Below are 18,465 nucleotides of genomic sequence, written 5' to 3'. Positions count from 1 at the left end.
TATGGTATAAAAGACAACTACAAAACACAGCTATCTGGAAGAATAAAATAATTAGTAATTTGAATAAAATAAACTTTGTTGGTGTAAAAATTTTATGCCTATTACTGTTTAACCTAAACATATAATTTAACTTAAATTAGAAGCACCAAACAAACATTTGCATTTAAAAAAATAAAAAAAAATTAAATATGTGTATGACTAAATATTAGACTTAGACAACTTTTTTTTGTCATTTTGTTTGCACATAGTGTATAAAAAACGAAATTTTGCTTTGTACAGCTTTCATGACACTTCCATTCCTTAAAGTGCAGCAGTGATCAAATTTAAACAGTGTGGGAAAAGAAAAAAAAACATGGTGCAAAAAAGATTAATTGATATAGATATTTAGAGCATTGAATATATAGGGTGCAAATAGGCTCTATTTCGGTTTGGTTTTGCCAAATATCATTGATTTCCAAAAGATGCATTTGCCTTGACAGCAGAGCTGCTGCATTAATAAGAGAAAACTATGACAAGTGTACTCCTTATGAGCAATTTCTAGATAAAGAAATCCTGGGAGTATTGTAAGTATTTGATCAGTAGCATAACTATTGAAATTACATTTCCCTTTTCCAGAACAAATGCTCTAATAAAACATCAGAGCATGACATTGAAGTTATCACCGAAGATGAACCATGCGGATCCACAGGCACAACATGTTCCAAAACTGTCAGAGTTCAGCTAGGGGTAAGGCAAAATATAAAAAAATAAAAGTCTCCAACCATGAATGAAGTCATTGAAGTAGCAATATTTACAAAAACAGACATTAATCACAGTCATTTTCATATAAGAATTGTCTTGATGTTTTAAAAAGAGTAAAATTTCCTTATTTCAGAGAAATCTGGTCATCTTCTCCAACGGTGAAAGTACAAAAGAGGTCCTGGAAAATGGCACCCATATACCTTATAAAATAATAGATCGTGGCTTCTATATTGTTTTAGCTTCTGACATCGGTCTAACAGTAATTTGGGATCGCAAAACATATTTTGTCATCCAATTGGAACCAAGTTACAAGGTGAGTCACAAAAGATGTTTACTTACTACAGTCAAGACATTAAGATGTGTAGTAGAAAAGTTTTTTCACTATAAAGAAGTATAGATCCTTCTCAATTACGTCTATTAATTGACTGAAAGTAATAGACCTAGCCTCAATAAAGTAATATGCTCCTCTGCATGATGAAAGGTGCACTGATAACTCCCTTTTTGTGTTTCTATAGGGTGATGTATGTGGACTATGTGGAAATTTTGATGGTAATGCAGAGAATGACTTCACCACCAGGAGTGGGTTGGTAGTTAGCAACCCATTAGAATTTGCAAACAGCTGGAAAGGTGACAGCTCTTGCTCAGATGTGGAAAAACTTGTTGATGCTTGTGAAAAAAGGCCTCATCGAGACCATTGGGCAAAAATGAAATGCAACATCATAAATAGCGACACATTCCAAGAATGCCACTCCAAGGTAGTCCAATTGTTAGTCCTGTAGTAAAATGCAACACTTAAGAAGTAAAAAAAAAAAAAAAAAAAAGAAATCATTGTTTTTCAATCATTTCAGGTAGACCCACGTCCTTTTTATGAAAGCTGTGTAAAAGACTCTTGTGCCTGTGACACTGGAGGGGACTGTGAGTGTTTCTGTTCAGCTGTTGCAGCTTACGCCCAAGCATGTAATGATGCTGGTCTTTGCATTGCATGGAGAACTCCAGAAATCTGTCGTAAGTGAACTATTTTTTCCAAAACTGAAATTATGTCTTTCAAGCTGCTTAAAATTAGTTCATTTCTAAAGGAGAGTTTGTTGTCTTAAAAAATAAACAAATTTTCTATATGTAAAATTAGTCTTTTGTACATTTTTCAAAAGGAAAAAAAAAATCAAAATTTCCTGCCACCCTGAAATATTTACGAGCTTCATGCTGCTTCCATTATTATAAAGAATAATTGTTAACATTATTATTAGTAGCAGTAGGAGTAGTAGGAGAAGGAGTAGGACTGGGGAATATGGCTTGAAACTAATATTTTACATTTTTTATATTCTGAATTCCACTTATGATTTGTTTCAACTTTTCTAATCCTGTGTGAAATATGCATTTCAATACACAATCCTGTTTCTTCTAATACAACTGCATCTAAATAGACATGCCTTGCATGTTGCTAATGTTTACAAGCTGCTATTCACTGTTATTTCTGCTATGATGGCTGCAGCTCATTCATGTAACTGTGTTTGGGTAGTAATGCATTCTAATAAGTGCCAAAAGACACGTCATAGTATTTTGAGTTATCACTGGTGTTGCTATGAAACTCAGGTTGACAAGTTTATTTTTCCCTCCGCAAAAAAAAATAAAAAATCCACTCACAGATGATGCTCAGAAATCCGGCACTATGGCAGAGAAATTTAAGACCAGCAGTTCCAAACAACAGATGATTTCATTCCTTTTTTGAGAACAAACTTCTCACCCACCCGTCATTATGATTTCGTTTGCTGTTACATGTGATGCTGTCGCTAGCCAAACTGCTACCCGAGAGTAAAACTCCATCTACAGAAACCCCACAGAGCCAAAAATGCACCATTATTTTAAAAAATCTGTTTAATTTGTTTTGAATCACCCGCAACAAAAATTCTAATTCATTAATTGGATCGAATTTTTTTACCTGGCCTAGTAGTAGTCTGAGTAATGGTAGTAGAAGTAGTAGTTGTGGTAGAGCTAGTAGCCTATTAGCCTTTATCATAATAACAAATGGAAACTTAAAATTGTTGAAAACAAAATAAAGGTTTAGGCTATACTTGGATAGCTACTTAAGCATTGTATTCATATTGTAAGAGAAATATGTCATTTCTATTATAATTCCTTTCAACAAATGAGTAAAAAAGGTATGTAAGACTATGATATGTGTATACAAAAATAAAAATCACATTTTCCCAAGGTCTTTGAAAAGGTAAGTTATTAGAGCTAAGTTAAAATTAGCCCTTTAAACTTTTGATTTAAAGAATAATGTAACTGTAAAATCTATTTTTAGGTGGGTTTTCAGTTCCTCTAAAGATTATCTCTAAAATGTTGTTTCAGCCGTCTTTTGTGATTACTACAATGAACAACATAATTGTTTATGGCATTACCAGCCCTGCACTCCAGCATCATATCAAACTTGTTCAAACTACTTTAACCATATCCCAAGGCTGGAGGGTAAGTCAAGTTTTAACACATTTTCAAATCATAAAATGAAGAAAATGAAAAAGTAATTAATTCTGCTTCGCTCTTAAATGTTTTAACTACCACATCAGTTCAGAATTACTATGGTGTAATTTTTACAGGCTGTTACCCCAAATGTGAAGATGGCCATGTATTTGATGAGGATGAAAAGAAATGTGTACAAGCATGTGAGCAGAAAAACACATCAACAACTACATTTACACCAACTACTGCTACTACCACAATATCAACAACACCGTCTACTAAGACTTCCACTCAAACACCTACTACCCTCACAACTACAACAATAACAACCACATCATCAGGCTCTACAGCAACATCCCCAAGAACAACCACAGAATCCACAACTCCCTCAACTGAATATACAACTAAAACAACCACTACAACAACCACAACTACGGGATCAACAACTGCATCAGAATCTACCACTATATCTGCAACAACAACTACTTCAACTACAACTACTACTACCACCACCACTTCAACTGAATCAACACCATCTAGCACTAGTACTGAAACACCAAGTACAACTACAATAACAACAATCCCTACAACAACTCCCTGTATCTATACTAAAGGTCCATGTAAATGGTCAGATTGGTATAATGTCCATAATCCAACCACAGACAAAAACGACGATGAAACTTATGAAAACATTAGACAAAATAATGAAACCGTTTGTGAAAATCCAGAAAAAATTGATTGTAGATCTGCTGAAAATCCTGACATGGACTTCAACAATTATCTCAGCGAAACAGGCCAGAAGGTTACATGTAATGCAAGCATAGGTTTAATATGTAAAAAAAATGACCAACCACGTCTAGGAAAGTGCTTTGACTACAAGATCAGGGTTTGTTGTAGTGACTTCTACTGTGTATATAATATAACAACTACAACCTCAACATCAACCATTTCCCCATCTCCCTCCACTACATCTACTACTGAAACACCTACTACTATTACAACCACTTCAACAACCATAACAACTACAACAACCGAGTCTACAACTGCCACAGAATCTACCACTACAACTGAAACACCAACTACAACCCCAACAACTACAACCACACCCACATCAACTGAGTCTCCAACTACTTCAATTTCAACCACAGAATCCACAACTCACTCAACTGAATATACAACTAAAACAACCACTACAACAACCACAACTACAGGATCAACAACTGCATCAGAATCTACCACTATATCTGCAACAACAACTACCACACCAACTACTTCACCTACAACTACTACCACCACCTCAACTCAATCAACACCATCTAGCACTAGTACTGAAACACCAAGTACAACTACAACAACTACAATAACAACAATCCCTACAACAACTCCCTGTATCTATACTAAAGGTCCATGTAAATGGTCAGATTGGTATAATGTCCATAATCCAACCACAGACAAAAACGACGATGAAACTTATGAAAACATTAGACAAAATAATGAAACCGTATGTGAAAATCCAGAAAAAATTGATTGTAGATCTGCTGAAAATCCTGACATGGACTTCAACAATTATCTCAGCGAAACAGGCCAGAAGGTTACATGTAATGCAAGCATAGGTTTAATATGCAAAAAAAATGACCAACCACGGCTAGGAAAGTGCTTTGACTACAAGATCAGGGTTTGTTGTAGTAACTTTTACTGTGTATATAATATAACAACTACAACCTCAACATCAACCATTTCCCCATCTCCCTCCACTACATCTACTACTGAAACATCTACTACTACTACAACCACTTCAACAACCATAACAACTACAACAACCGAGTCTACAACTGCCACAGAATCTACCACTACAACTGAAACACCAACTACAACCCCAACAACTACAACCACACCCACATCAACTGAGTCTCCAACTACTTCAATTTCAACCACAGAATCCACAACTCACTCAACTGAATATACAACTAAAACAACCACTACAACAACCACAACTACAGGATCAACAACTGCATCAGAATCTACCACTATATCTGCAACAACAACTACCACACCAACTACTTCAACTACAACTACTACCACCACCTCAACTGAATCAACACCATCTAGCACTAGTACTGAAACACCAAGTACAACTACAATAACTACAATAACAACAATCCCTACAACAACTCCCTGTATCTATACTAAAGGTCCATGTAAATGGTCAGATTGGTATAATGTCCATAATCCAACCACAGACAAAAACGACGATGAAACTTATGAAAACATTAGACAAAATAATGAAACCGTATGTGAAAATCCAGAAAAAATTGATTGTAGATCTGCTGAAAATCCTGACATGGACTTCAACAATTATCTCAGCGAAACAGGCCAGAAGGTTACATGTAATGCAAGCATAGGTTTAATATGTAAAAAAAATGACCAACCACGGCTAGGAAAGTGCTTTGACTACAAGATCAGGGTTTGTTGTAGTACCTTTCACTGTGTATATAGTACAACAACTACAACCTCAACATCAACCATTTCCCCATCTCCCTCCACTACATCTACTACTGAAACACCTACTACTACTACAACCACTTCAACAACCATAACAACTACAACAACTGAGTCTACAACTGCCACAGAATCTACCACTACAACTGAAACACCAACTACAACCCCAACAACTACAACCACACCCACATCAACTGAGTCTCCAACTACATCAACTTCAACCACAGAATCCACAACTCACTCAACTGAATATACAACTAAAACAACCACTACAACAACCACAACTACAGGATCAACAACTGCATCAGAATCTACCACTATATCTGCAACAACAACTACCACACCAACTACTTCAACTACAACTACTACCACCACCTCAACTCAATCAACACCATCTAGCACTAGTACTGAAACACCAAGTACAACTACAATAACAACAATCCCTACAACAACTCCCTGTATCTATACTAAAGGTCCATGTAAATGGTCAGATTGGTATAATGTCCATAATGCAACCACAGACAAAAACGACGATGAAACTTATGAAAATATTAGACAAAATAATGAAACCGTATGTGAAAATCCAGAAAAAATTGATTGTAGATCTGCTGAAAATCCTGACATGGACTTCAACAATTATCTCAGCGAAACAGGCCAGAAGGTTACATGTAATGCAAGCATAGGTTTAATATGTAAAAAAAATGACCAACCACGGTTAGGAAAGTGCTTTGACTACAAGATCAGGGTTTGTTGTAGTACCTTTCACTGTGTATATAGTACAACAACTACAACCTCAACATCAACCATTTCCCCATCTCCCTCCACTACATCTACTACTGAAACACCTACTACTACTACAACCACTTCAACAACCATAACAACTACAACAACCGAGTCTACAACTGCCACAGAATCTACCACTACAACTGAAACACCAACTACAACCCCAACAACTACAACCACACCCACATCAACTGAGTCTCCAACTACTTCAACTTCAACCACAGAATCCACAACTCACTCAACTGAATATACAACTAAAACAACCACTACAACAACCACAACTACAGGATCAACAACTGCATCAGAATCTACCACTATATCTGCAACACCAACTACCACACCAACTACTTCAACTACAACTACTACCACCACCTCAACTGAATCAACACCATCTAGCACTAGTACTGAAACACCAAGTACAACTACAACAACTACAATAACAACAATCCCTACAACAACTCCCTGTATCTATACTAAAGGTCCATGTAAATGGTCAGATTGGTATAATGTCCATAATGCAACCACAGACAAAAACGACGATGAAACTTATGAAAATATTAGACAAAATAATGAAACCGTATGTGAAAATCCAGAAAAAATTGATTGTAGATCTGCTGAAAATCCTGACATGGACTTCAACAATTATCTCAGCGAAACAGGCCAGAAGGTTACATGTAATGCAAGCATAGGTTTAATATGTAAAAAAAATGACCAACCACGGCTAGGAAAGTGCTTTGACTACAAGATCAGGGTTTGTTGTAGTACCTTTCACTGTGTATATAGTACAACAACTACAACCTCAACATCAACCATTTCCCCATCTCCCTCCACTACATCTACTACTGAAACACCTACTACTACTACAACCACTACAACAACCATAACAACTACAACAACTGAGTCTACAACTGCCACAGAATCTACCACTACAACTGAAACACCAACTACAACCCCAACAACTACAACCACACCCACATCAACTGAGTCTCCAACTACTTCAACTTCAACCACAGAATCCACAACTCACTCAACTGAATATACAACTAAAACAACCACTACAACAACCACAACTACAGGATCAACAACTGCATCAGAATCTACCACTATATCTGCAACAACAACTACCACACCAACTACTTCAACTACAACTACTACCACCACCTCAACTGAATCAACACCATCTAGCACTAGTACTGAAACACCAAGTACAACTACAACAACAACAATCCCTACAACAACTCCCTGTATCTATACTAAAGGTCCATGTAAATGGTCAGATTGGTATAATGTCCATAATCCAACCACAGACAAAAACGACGATGAAACTTATGAAAATATTAGACAAAATAATGAAACCGTATGTGAAAATCCAGAAAAAATTGATTGTAGATCTGCTGAAAATCCTGACATGGACTTCAACAATTATCTCAGCGAAACAGGCCAGAAGGTTACATGTAATGCAAGCATAGGTTTAATATGTAAAAAAAATGACCAACCACGGCTAGGAAAGTGCTTTGACTACAAGATCAGGGTTTGTTGTAGTACCTTTCACTGTGTATATAGTACAACAACTACAACCTCAACATCAACCATTTCCCCATCTCCCTCCACTACATCTACTACTGAAACACCTACTACTACTACAACCACTTCAACAACCATAACAACTACAACAACTGAGTCTACAACTGCCACAGAATCTACCACTACAACTGAAACACCAACTACAACCCCAACAACTACAACCACACCCACATCAACTGAGTCTCCAACTACTTCAACTTCAACCACAGAATCCACAACTCACTCAACTGAATATACAACTAAAACAACCACTACAACAACCACAACTACAGGATCAACAACTGCATCAGAATCTACCACTATATCTGCAACAACAACTACCACACCAACTACTTCAACTACAACTACTACCACCACCTCAACTCAATCAACCCCATCTAGCACTAGTACTGAAACACCAACTCCTACACCTCATGTAACAAACTGTCCCAAATGGGATAAATTGGTAAGTGGAAAACTAAGAAATTCTAAAGCAAACATTTTCTAATTGATCAATCAAATCTGTTCTGCTTCTTATGATTATTTTCCTGCATGCTTATAGTTCAGTTGCTTCACCTCTTTAACCACCCTAATACTGATCATCCTTTTTGTCTTTGTCACAGCAAAATGAGACCTTTCAGTATTGCAACTGCACCATGGCCAAATGTATCGGAAACAATACTGTTCAAATAGTTCCCTATGAGTGTCCACCCTTGAAAAACATAACTTGTGCCAATGGAAAAACTCCTGTTCTCGTTTACGATGAATATCACTGCTGCCAACATTATGAATGTGACTGTAAGTTCTCTTTTAAAAATATGCCAAAATGAACTAACCATTATAGCTAATCAAAAAGAAAATAATAAAACAATCTTCCATAATATTGTATAGATTGACTGTACCAATAAGCAACAGCAAATATTTACTAGTAGTTATCTTCTATCAAAGCACTAAACTCAATTTAAACTGCAACAGTCTATTTTTTCAATAGATTCCTCTTTCAGCTCAAAGAATGTACTGCTAACATATATTTTTAGATGCTTAATGAAAACCTGAGATCATTTTTGTTGCATATAAGAAGCCAACTTAAACACCTACTGATCAATTGATACAGACAAAATATTTATGTTTGGAACTTAATAAAACTTAGACACTTTCATCAATTTAGGTGAATGCGAAGGCTGGGGAGATCCTCACTATATTACATTTGATGGGCTATACTACAGTTACCAAGGACAGTGTTCCTATTATTTGATGAGAGAAATCATCCCCAAGCATGGCTTGGAAATATATATTGACAATGTCCATTGTGATCCAACTGAAGATGTTTCCTGTCCTCGATCCTTAACTGTAAATTATGGAGGACAAAATATCAAACTGATCAATTTTAATCTCAACGGACGACCAGATTTGAAGGTAACAAAAGACTATGCCTTCTCAAAATAGGTTTTGAAGTTAAATGTTATATGTAAACCTCTCTCTCACTCTCTCTCATTCTCTAGGCATTTAGAAACGAAGTAAGTCTAAGGCTACCTTATTGGGAACAAGGTGTTAAGGTGATGAGTACTGGGATCAACATAGTTTTAGAGATCATTCGTCTAAGAGTGGTTGTTAAATTTGGAAGAACTGGCTTTAGTGTCAACCTTCCATATCAATACTTTGGGCAAAACACACAAGGTCATTGCGGTAAGAATCCCCCTCTCGAGACACCATCTGTGTGGACCTATTGGTTTGAATATAAATCATAACGTTTGCTAATTTCAAAAAGGAACTTGCTCCAACAACCAGACGGATGACTGCAGGTTGCCGGGAGGCAAAGAAGTGGATTGTGCTGTAATGGCTGATTACTGGCTTTTGGAGAAAGACAAGGAAAAACCTGAGTGCATAAGGACACCTGCCAAAGTAGAAACTACTCAACAAACTCCATGCGATTCAAATTCCATATGTGATCTCCTTAAAAGCAGGTAGTTTACTAATTCTCTTAGTTTCTGCTATTTTATACAGAGAATATTGTTTAGCAAAACCTTTTACATCATTTTATTAAGTTCAGTTTCCATATTCCACAATAGTCTCTTCGCTGAATGCCATCAACGGATCCGTCCAGACAATTTTTACACGGGATGTATTTTTGATAGTTGCAATGTTCACAACCGGGCAGTAGAGTGCACAAGTTTGGAAATTTATGCCGCTGCCTGCGCTGAGATTGGCATTTGCATTCACTGGAGAAACCACACTGAATTATGCGGTACAATTTTCTTTCTTAGTACAGAACCAATGAATTTGAAAAAAGACTTGTGTTTTTATTATCTATATTTTTAATTGTGACTGCAACTTTAATAGTCGAATAAAAAATTATGTTCTTTGCCAACAGCCAGCGACTGCCCATCAGACAGAATTTATAGACCTTGTGGACCTGCAGATCAACCATCTTGTAATGACAAGTAAGTTCTGAAACAGATATTTTCTATAGGCTTTGAGGCATAAAGGTTTATCCTGCAATTATTTTCTTAGGAAATAGGGCAGGTCATCGAACACTAAAAAGACTTAGAAACATCCTTGAAAAACACCCTTAATAACATGTAATTCACTTGAATTTATCAGGTGAATTGATAAAAAAAAAACACTTTTCAATATTTCCCAAAGAGATATTTCTTTGATTTGCTTTTAAACAATAATGTACAATTATTACAACTAATTTGCTGGCTTTGTAGTTTCATAATTTATTCCTTATTTACATTTAAGCCAATCAACTGCACCTTTTCACTTTAAAGACCCTGCTTCAGGCATAATACACTTTTTAAAAGCTTTAACTATGTTACAAGGCAAATCCTTTATCAAAGTATTGCACAAAAGGGTACATGCACCCATGTTCTCCCACTTTTTCCATGAGGTAGTTGCCTATCTCCGGAAGTCATTGAGCGAGAGGCAGGGTACACCCTGGACAGGTCACCAGTCTATTGCACAAAAACACAGGGATGGCATACAACCATGTACACCAAACACTTACACCTAAGGGCAATGTAGAGATGGTCACAGAAAGACCCCAGGCAGGGAATCAAAACCGGCACCTTCTTGGTGCAAGGCAACCCAGTGCTCCACCGTGCAGCCCCACATCCTTATGAATTATGTTCTCTAGACAGCAGCCCCTACCTGTGCCAGAAAAAAAAGGTTAGAAATGTCTCTGAAGAGCTGATATTACCTGCAAGTGTCTTCCTTCTGTTTTGGAATATAGAACAAGTAATGATCAGAACAGAAGGACCAGAATTCAAACCAGACAACCAATTTGAAAGCTTAACACAGTTTATTGAAACAAAACTGCTGCAAGTAGCGTCAGCGACTAGGGCAGGAACCTCTGGAAACGGTTAGCGTTATGATGTGCATCAACAAAACATAATTGTCCACTAACCTTCTCTTAGTCCTCAGTCTGGGAAGACCCACGAAGACAACCGTGAAGACAATAGTAGGCAGGAGGAACAGGAGGACAAACCAGAATCGGTAGTCTGGGGCGAAATCCAGGTTCAGAGCCAGGTGATCAGAAGTCCAATGAAGCAACAGAGGGAAATCCAGGATGAGGTCAAGAAACAGTTCCAGGTTAGGGAATGGGCAGGCAGACAACCAGATATGGGTCAGGCAGAACAGGTAGTCAGTCAGGTCAGACAGGGATCAGGCAGGCTCAGAAACAGGGAGAGATCAGTTCAGGCAAAAAAGCAACTTGAACCCCAGTGGGCCTCGGCAGATGGCCGCTCACACTGAGCCTGGTTCTGCTGGAGGTTTCTTCCTGTTAAAAGGGAGTTTTTCCTCTCCACTATCGCTACAAGCATGCTTAGGGTGAGGCATTGCATTTGAGTCAATGAGTCGATGCAATCAACTGGTTTTCCTTAGATAGAAAACTTTGAATCAATCTGACTGTTTGATCTGGTTGAGCTGTAAAGTGCCTTGAGATGACTTGTGTTGTGAATTGGCGCTATAGAAATAAACTGAATAGAATTGAACTAGTAATCCACCATTTGCAGGACTGAAGGCTAGGCAAGCTCATTTATGCAGCATTTTTAAGTAGTAACACAATTCAAAGTGCTTTACATGAATGAAACATAATGGGAAATCATACAGAGAAAAGTACATTGAAGTGGCATGTAGGAAAAACTGGAATTTCAAAGAAATATGAACTGATCCCAGCCCGTCTCAGTGAGTCGTTCAATATAAACATGAACACTAAAATAGCAGCCACCTAAGGAACATTTAAGGTACTTTAAGGAATATAACATGTTTTTCCTTTTTTAAATTTTGCAGCCCTAATGATCCAATCTTGAACTTCACTACGGAGGGCTGCTTTTGTCCAGAGGGAATGAAACTGTTCAGCAGAGAATCGCAAATCTGTGTTAAAAGTTGTGGTAAGTATTAAACCATCTACTGAGGTCTACTGGGGTTCAAGTAGAAAGAAGGAGACATAGAAAAAGAATCATAGATACAAAAGGCAACTTTCAACCAGCTCCACAGGCGGCCCCGTCCAGGAAACACAGCCAGACAGACGAGCTCCGAGCCATGGAAACTATGAGAAAAAGCAGAACGTTAGAGATTGAACTAACTAGAATGATGAAAAAGGGGTCCCTATGTCCTCCAGCCGTCTAAGCCTATAGCAGCAGAACTATAGAGATAGTTCAGGATAACCTTAGCCACTCTAACTAGAAGCTTTATCTAAAAGGAGAGTTTTAAGCCCCAACTTACTTTTAAGGGTAGCCCCTTTAGTTAAGGGTAGGAATGTTAGACAAAATAAGAGTAATTCCAAGGTTTCAAGCTCTAACACAACCTAGTTTGGCTGAGAATAAATCGAGGAGCTTCTGACACAATATAACTTGAACACATCCAAATTGTGTGCAAGCATTAAGCAGGCTTGCTCAACCAAATTTTATTTTCTTCCCCTCTCCTCTTGACATTTCTAGTTTATTATTTACATGCAGTATAGATTTTAGTTATCAGTGCAGGAGGATATGTCTATGCAATTTTGATCCCCCTTAACACAATCTAATAAGAGGAAGTATAAATGGAAAAAGCAAATATTAGGATTGTGTTGTTTCTATGTTGTGTGTGTTATGCAGCAAAGGAAACACTGGTCCCTGAAGTTCATAAGCAATTTGTGGCGTAACCTGGTGAAACCCAAACTATGCCTGTTAGAACACACTAATTTAGGATTTATGCAAATCAGACTAATAATTGTAAAGCAGAATTTAAACTAAAAATTGTCTGATTATCTCTTCTACAAAGTGAAATGATATTCAGTCGCTGTCTCAATTTTAACATCTTTAAAATAATGGAACTAGAGGTACCGTATGTCTTTTTTAAATGCTTTTTTAGGATTGTAGGAATTGAAAAGACTACAAAGTTTCTTTATTCACAACTTAACGTGACTAATTTCATTAAGCTGCAAAGGTATTAGTATATAGAATTTAAAAAATATATAATGTTGTTTATGCAATGTTTTAACAGGATGCCTTGATCCTGATGGGACACCCCGTGAGGTGAGCTTAACCTGATTTTCGTGTAAAGTCTATTTTTGGTTTCCTGACATATTTAAGTCATCTCTTCATTGCTGTTCCTCTAGTTCAATGAGACATTTGAATACAAATGTCAAAACTGTGTCTGTGATGAGTCCACCAAGACTGTGATCTGCAAGCCTAAGCCGTGCCCAACACCAGCTGAACAACAGTGCTCTGGTCCAGGATACGTTCTAGTCAATCAAACTGATCCATCCGATCCCTGCTGTACTCTCCATGTTTGTCGTAAGACATCTAACTATAATGATCTTTATTACTTACAGCTGGTCACTCCTAACATTTGTAATAACTTGAGCTCTTCGTCTTTGTCAAACAGAATGTGAAAGCCGTGCGTGTCCAGAGATCAACGTGAACTGTCAGGTTGGTTTTAGGTCAAACATCCGCGTTCCTGAGGGAAAATGCTGTCCAGAAAATAGATGTGGTGAGCTTAAAAAAAATTATTAAATAATCAAATATTTTCTATCTTATTTATTAACTTGTTCATTTTCTTTCCTAGAGCGCAAACAAGTCTGTGTCCAAAATCAAACTGAATACAGGGTAGGGAACAAAACTGTAGATTAGATAAATGTGTTCTGTTGAATCATTTCTTTTTTTATTATTTAAAGAGCAACAATTAATGTATTTATATTTCTCAGCCTGGTTCCTCAGTTCCTGGCAAAAAATGTGAGAACTGCATCTGTTCCGCTGCAAACATTTCATCTGGAGATCTGGTGAAAATAGAGTGTCGACCTCAAAAGTGTGATGAAACATGCGGAGAGGTGAGGAAGATGAAGTGATTCTCATACTTGAAGCAGACACTATTTTAAGTTGTATTTGTGGAGAAGCAGCAGTGATCCAAAGCTCAGGTGGGATAATGTGTTGAAATGACAATTCTGAGTCTAGGTAATAAAGAAATAACTATAATTATACCAGCTTTGCTGAAATCTTCACATTTACATATAAATGTTGATTACTATGCTTCAGTAAGCAGACAAACATGGGTAACCCTATGAAACACTACAACCCATTTAGGGAATCATTAGATATTTTTGTCCTGTTAGATTCGACAGCAGCCTTTGACCCTGTGGACCAAAACAATCTACAGCAGGAGTAACCAATCAGCGGGTCTGAATAAAGAACATCAACAACCAGTAAACGTCCAGAGACATTTCCAGTTATAATCTGTTACTTTAAACAGAATTTTACACGGAAATAAAATTAAGTGTTTATGCATCCATGTAATGCATTGACTTTTTAAAAAAAAAAAATAATAATAATATATATATATATAAAATGGAAAAAAAAAAGTTTAATTCTAAAGTGTTTTTTGAAGTAGAGAACAAAAAAATCATTCATTTTGTTATATGGTTATATTATATAGTTGTTATATAATTTCCTGATTCCCATATTTTCTCAAACCCCTGAACTGATCGTTCTTTTCTTTCTTTTTTCTGTCTTAATGTTGGCAGTGGGCTTTAGGCTGCCCTGCAAGGCTTTAAACCTGGGTTTAACCGGAGACTAAGCCATTCTCAAGCACATATCAAGGAGCTCATTTTGAGCCTGGATCCAGATTTATTGTTGATTCTGTTCATGGTGGAGAATCCTGCTTCACAGCAGCAGGTTGAGCCAAACATCCTCTAAATGTGCAGGGTCATCTTTGAGCACGCCATTTCACTTTTCTTTCACCAGTTCACCGCAGTTCTTCCAGCAGTCCACACTTTCTCTGCTCTCTTTTTCTCATGGTCTTCTCCTTCTTTCCCATCACCCGGCTTGCCACAGGTTTGCCTGCTGTGTCTAAAAACAGTTAGTCCATAAGTGGGCTGGTGTAGATGGAAAAACACCAGGGCTGAAAATCGTTTCCAGTCCGTTCCCATCTTTATCCTTTGTTTTTAACACAGCATGAGACTCTCTCTGTTTTTTTGTTTTTGGATATTATTGTTATATTATTGTTTTTGTTTTATTATTGTTTTTTCATTTGGTTTTGTTTACTTTATTTTATTATATTTGTTTTATTCCTTTAAACTTATATGTTGTTTTTATAGTATTTAAACTTTTCTTGATATGTACTGCACTTTGAGGCAGCTGTGGTTGTTTTAAAGGGCTTTATGAATAAAGTTGAGTTGAGATATGCTACAAATATTCTATCTCGGAATCCAATGGTTCTGAATTCAAGCCCCACTCCCACAGACTGCCACTCTGGGTCGCTGACCCCACTCTGCTCCCCGGGGGACGCACAATGTCAGCCCACTGCTCCCCAAGGGGATGGGTTAAATGCAGAGGTAAATTTCTCCAATGTGAGATCAGTAGTTCAATTATCAGTATTATTAGCTGAGGCTGGGGCTGGTAGAGCAGGTTACTATGACCTAATAGTGAACTGTTTTACTCAAATGAATCTTTGTATCTTCTTAAATAAATCAAAACTATGGGGGAGTTAGAAACCATAATTCCTCTGAGGTGCATGCAGACACAAAGATAGAAGACACATGATAGCTAAATATTAAAAAACCGGTAACTTTACTGATATCACTCTAGGCTAAGCCACTTCCTAGAGTAGAAGTGTAATTTACCTAGTTAATAAAAAAATTATAGAATTTAGTGATCCCAGTTTTGGGAATTGTTCTGCTTTTGGGCTCTGCTCCTGTTCTATAACTATAAAAGCCTCTGCACTGATCCTACATCATGTTCTCTGCCCTGTTAACCTAAATCAGTGTTTAGTCTAGTTTTACCCTGGTGTGATCGCTAAAGTGTTCTTTTATTGTGAAAAGGCTGCTGTTATCAAAAGCACGGTAGGGTGTAAATATATTTTTAGAGTGCAAATACTTTTTCAGAGTGCAGCAAATATACGTGAATCAATGTTTTCTGTTCAGGACAGACCAAACTTTAACTTCCTGTCTTTAAATGCAGTTAATTGCAGGGCAGTTATAGAAATTGCATTGTAGATATCAAACATTACAGTAAACTTGAAAAATATCCAAAGTAGTAAAGAAACGGGGTATTTACTTATACGGTGCCCTGACACCCCACATGAAGACTTCGGTTTGTTCACCTCAGCAAACAAACCAGCAGCTGTCTGGCCCCCCTGCAGTTTGCTTATCGCCATGGAAATGGAGCTGATGATGCAATCATTCACCTGCTTCAGTAAAACTCACTGTCGTTTAGACAAGACAGAACGCGCCGTGAGGATCATGGTCTTTGATTTCTCCAGAACATTTAACACCGTTCAGCCTGACTGACTTTGAGAGAAACTCCTGAAGACTCAGGTGGAGGCATCAACAACCACCTGGATCAGAGACTATCTGATAGACAGACCATTGTCTGTCAGCAGCAAAGGATCACTTTTCTTTCATTCTGTACATCTTCGGCTTTCAGCACCAGAGAGATTCCTTTAATCTGTGCAAATACTCGGATGACCCCCACAGTTGTTGGATGAATCAGAGATAAATACGAAGCTGAGTGTAGGGAGCTTTATGGCATGCTATAGAAACAATCATCTGATCCTGAATGTACCTTTCTCTTCTTACCTCAGGGATTTGAATATGTGAAAACCAATCCAGATGAATGCTGTGGGACGTGTGTGCAAACACACTGTGTGATCAGTGTTAATGGTACTACCATGCAACTGAAGGTAAACTTAATCATCTCTTATAACTGTTTATATTTATTTTTTTTTTCCTTTGTTTTTAAACCCCTCAATGTGTTTTTTGCTGATTTTAAGGTTGACAAAACCTGGTCGCCTGCTGAAAATAAGTGTGAGAGTAAAACCTGCGTGAAGAGCGGAGAGTCTTTTACAGTCATCAGCTCTAAAATCGTTTGCCCGTTCTTCCAAGAGAGCAACTGCAAAAAGGTATGTGGCAACTTTAATACATAAACCTGGAATATACACTGCAAATAATTTACATCTAAACGAGTAATTTTTTCTTAAAATAAATTCATTTTTTCTTGAATTGAAGAGGTAAGTGAAACACTTACTGCCAATCGAACAAGACAATTTAAATACATATCTTATTTCAAGGGCATTTTATCTTATTATCTTATTTTAGAGTGAAAATACTCAGATTGATGAATGGCAGTTCATCCTATTTACCTGCTCAAATTAAGGCTGAATATGCTAAATTTAAGAATGTTTTACTTATTTTTAGATAATTTTTGCAGTGCACCATAAAGAAATTAGTTCCAACTTTTGTTGTTCTGCTTTTTTCTGTACAGGACACAATTCAGACTGCGGCAAACGGCTGCTGTAAAATCTGTAAGTAAATATATATGTTTACCTTTAGATGAAATCAGATTAAATAAGCAACACAAACTTAGGTTTTTCCTTCGTTTCACATTTTAAAAGGTGTAGAGAAAGAGAAAGCCTGCAGGTTGGAGACTGTTAAAACTTCTATTAACCACAATGGCTGTCAAGCAGAGGTCGATATGCCGTACTGCGAAGGATCGTGCAACACTTTCAGCAAGTAAGGATGACTTTACGTCTAGCTTGTCTTCCTCTAAGAAGTCACCAAACTGTACTAAACTGTTTCTGAGGTTGTGAATGTGCTAATCTCTGCTCCTTTTTATTTCAGGTACTCTGAAGCAGCAGGTGCTATGGAACATTCCTGCTCCTGTTGTAAAGAGAAACGCCTCAACAATCGCACCATCGATCTGGCGTGTGAAAATGGCGGGCACGTCCAGTTCACCTATGAGCACATAGAGGAGTGCGGCTGCGGCCACACAGAGTGCACCACGCCTGCTGGACATCTTCGAAGAAAGCGGCGCTTCACACTGCAGTGAAAACCTTTACTCACAAATGTGAGATATATATATAACCAGATTCCTTTAAATAATTACAAAGTCTCCTAAAAAGTATAACAAACTTTCTGGAGTTCGTTTATCAGCTGATTCAATAAAATTA

The 18,465-nt window shown here is 37.3% G+C and overlaps 1 protein-coding gene across 1 annotated transcript in view; it reads left to right on the top strand.

The window, feature by feature from the left end:
• LOC119787417 (intestinal mucin-like protein) overlaps positions 1-18,465 on the top strand; it is a 72,067-nt gene extending 53,602 nt beyond the window's left edge. Inside the window, exons 12-18 of the mRNA XM_038291272.1 lie at positions 14,092-14,132; positions 14,231-14,353; positions 17,101-17,199; positions 17,290-17,418; positions 17,781-17,820; positions 17,911-18,028; positions 18,137-18,465. Coding sequence (XP_038147200.1) covers positions 14,092-14,132; positions 14,231-14,353; positions 17,101-17,199; positions 17,290-17,418; positions 17,781-17,820; positions 17,911-18,028; positions 18,137-18,344 — 758 coding nt within the window. The 3' untranslated portion in view covers positions 18,345-18,465. The remainder of the gene's footprint in view (positions 1-14,091; positions 14,133-14,230; positions 14,354-17,100; positions 17,200-17,289; positions 17,419-17,780; positions 17,821-17,910; positions 18,029-18,136) is intronic.

Source organism: Cyprinodon tularosa, unplaced genomic scaffold (assembly GCF_016077235.1).
Source record: "Cyprinodon tularosa strain WSP-4 unplaced genomic scaffold, ASM1607723v1 ctg298, whole genome shotgun sequence".
In the NCBI taxonomy this organism is placed as follows: Eukaryota; Metazoa; Chordata; class Actinopteri; order Cyprinodontiformes; family Cyprinodontidae; genus Cyprinodon; species Cyprinodon tularosa.
This window is presented reverse-complemented; position numbering and strand designations above follow the sequence as displayed.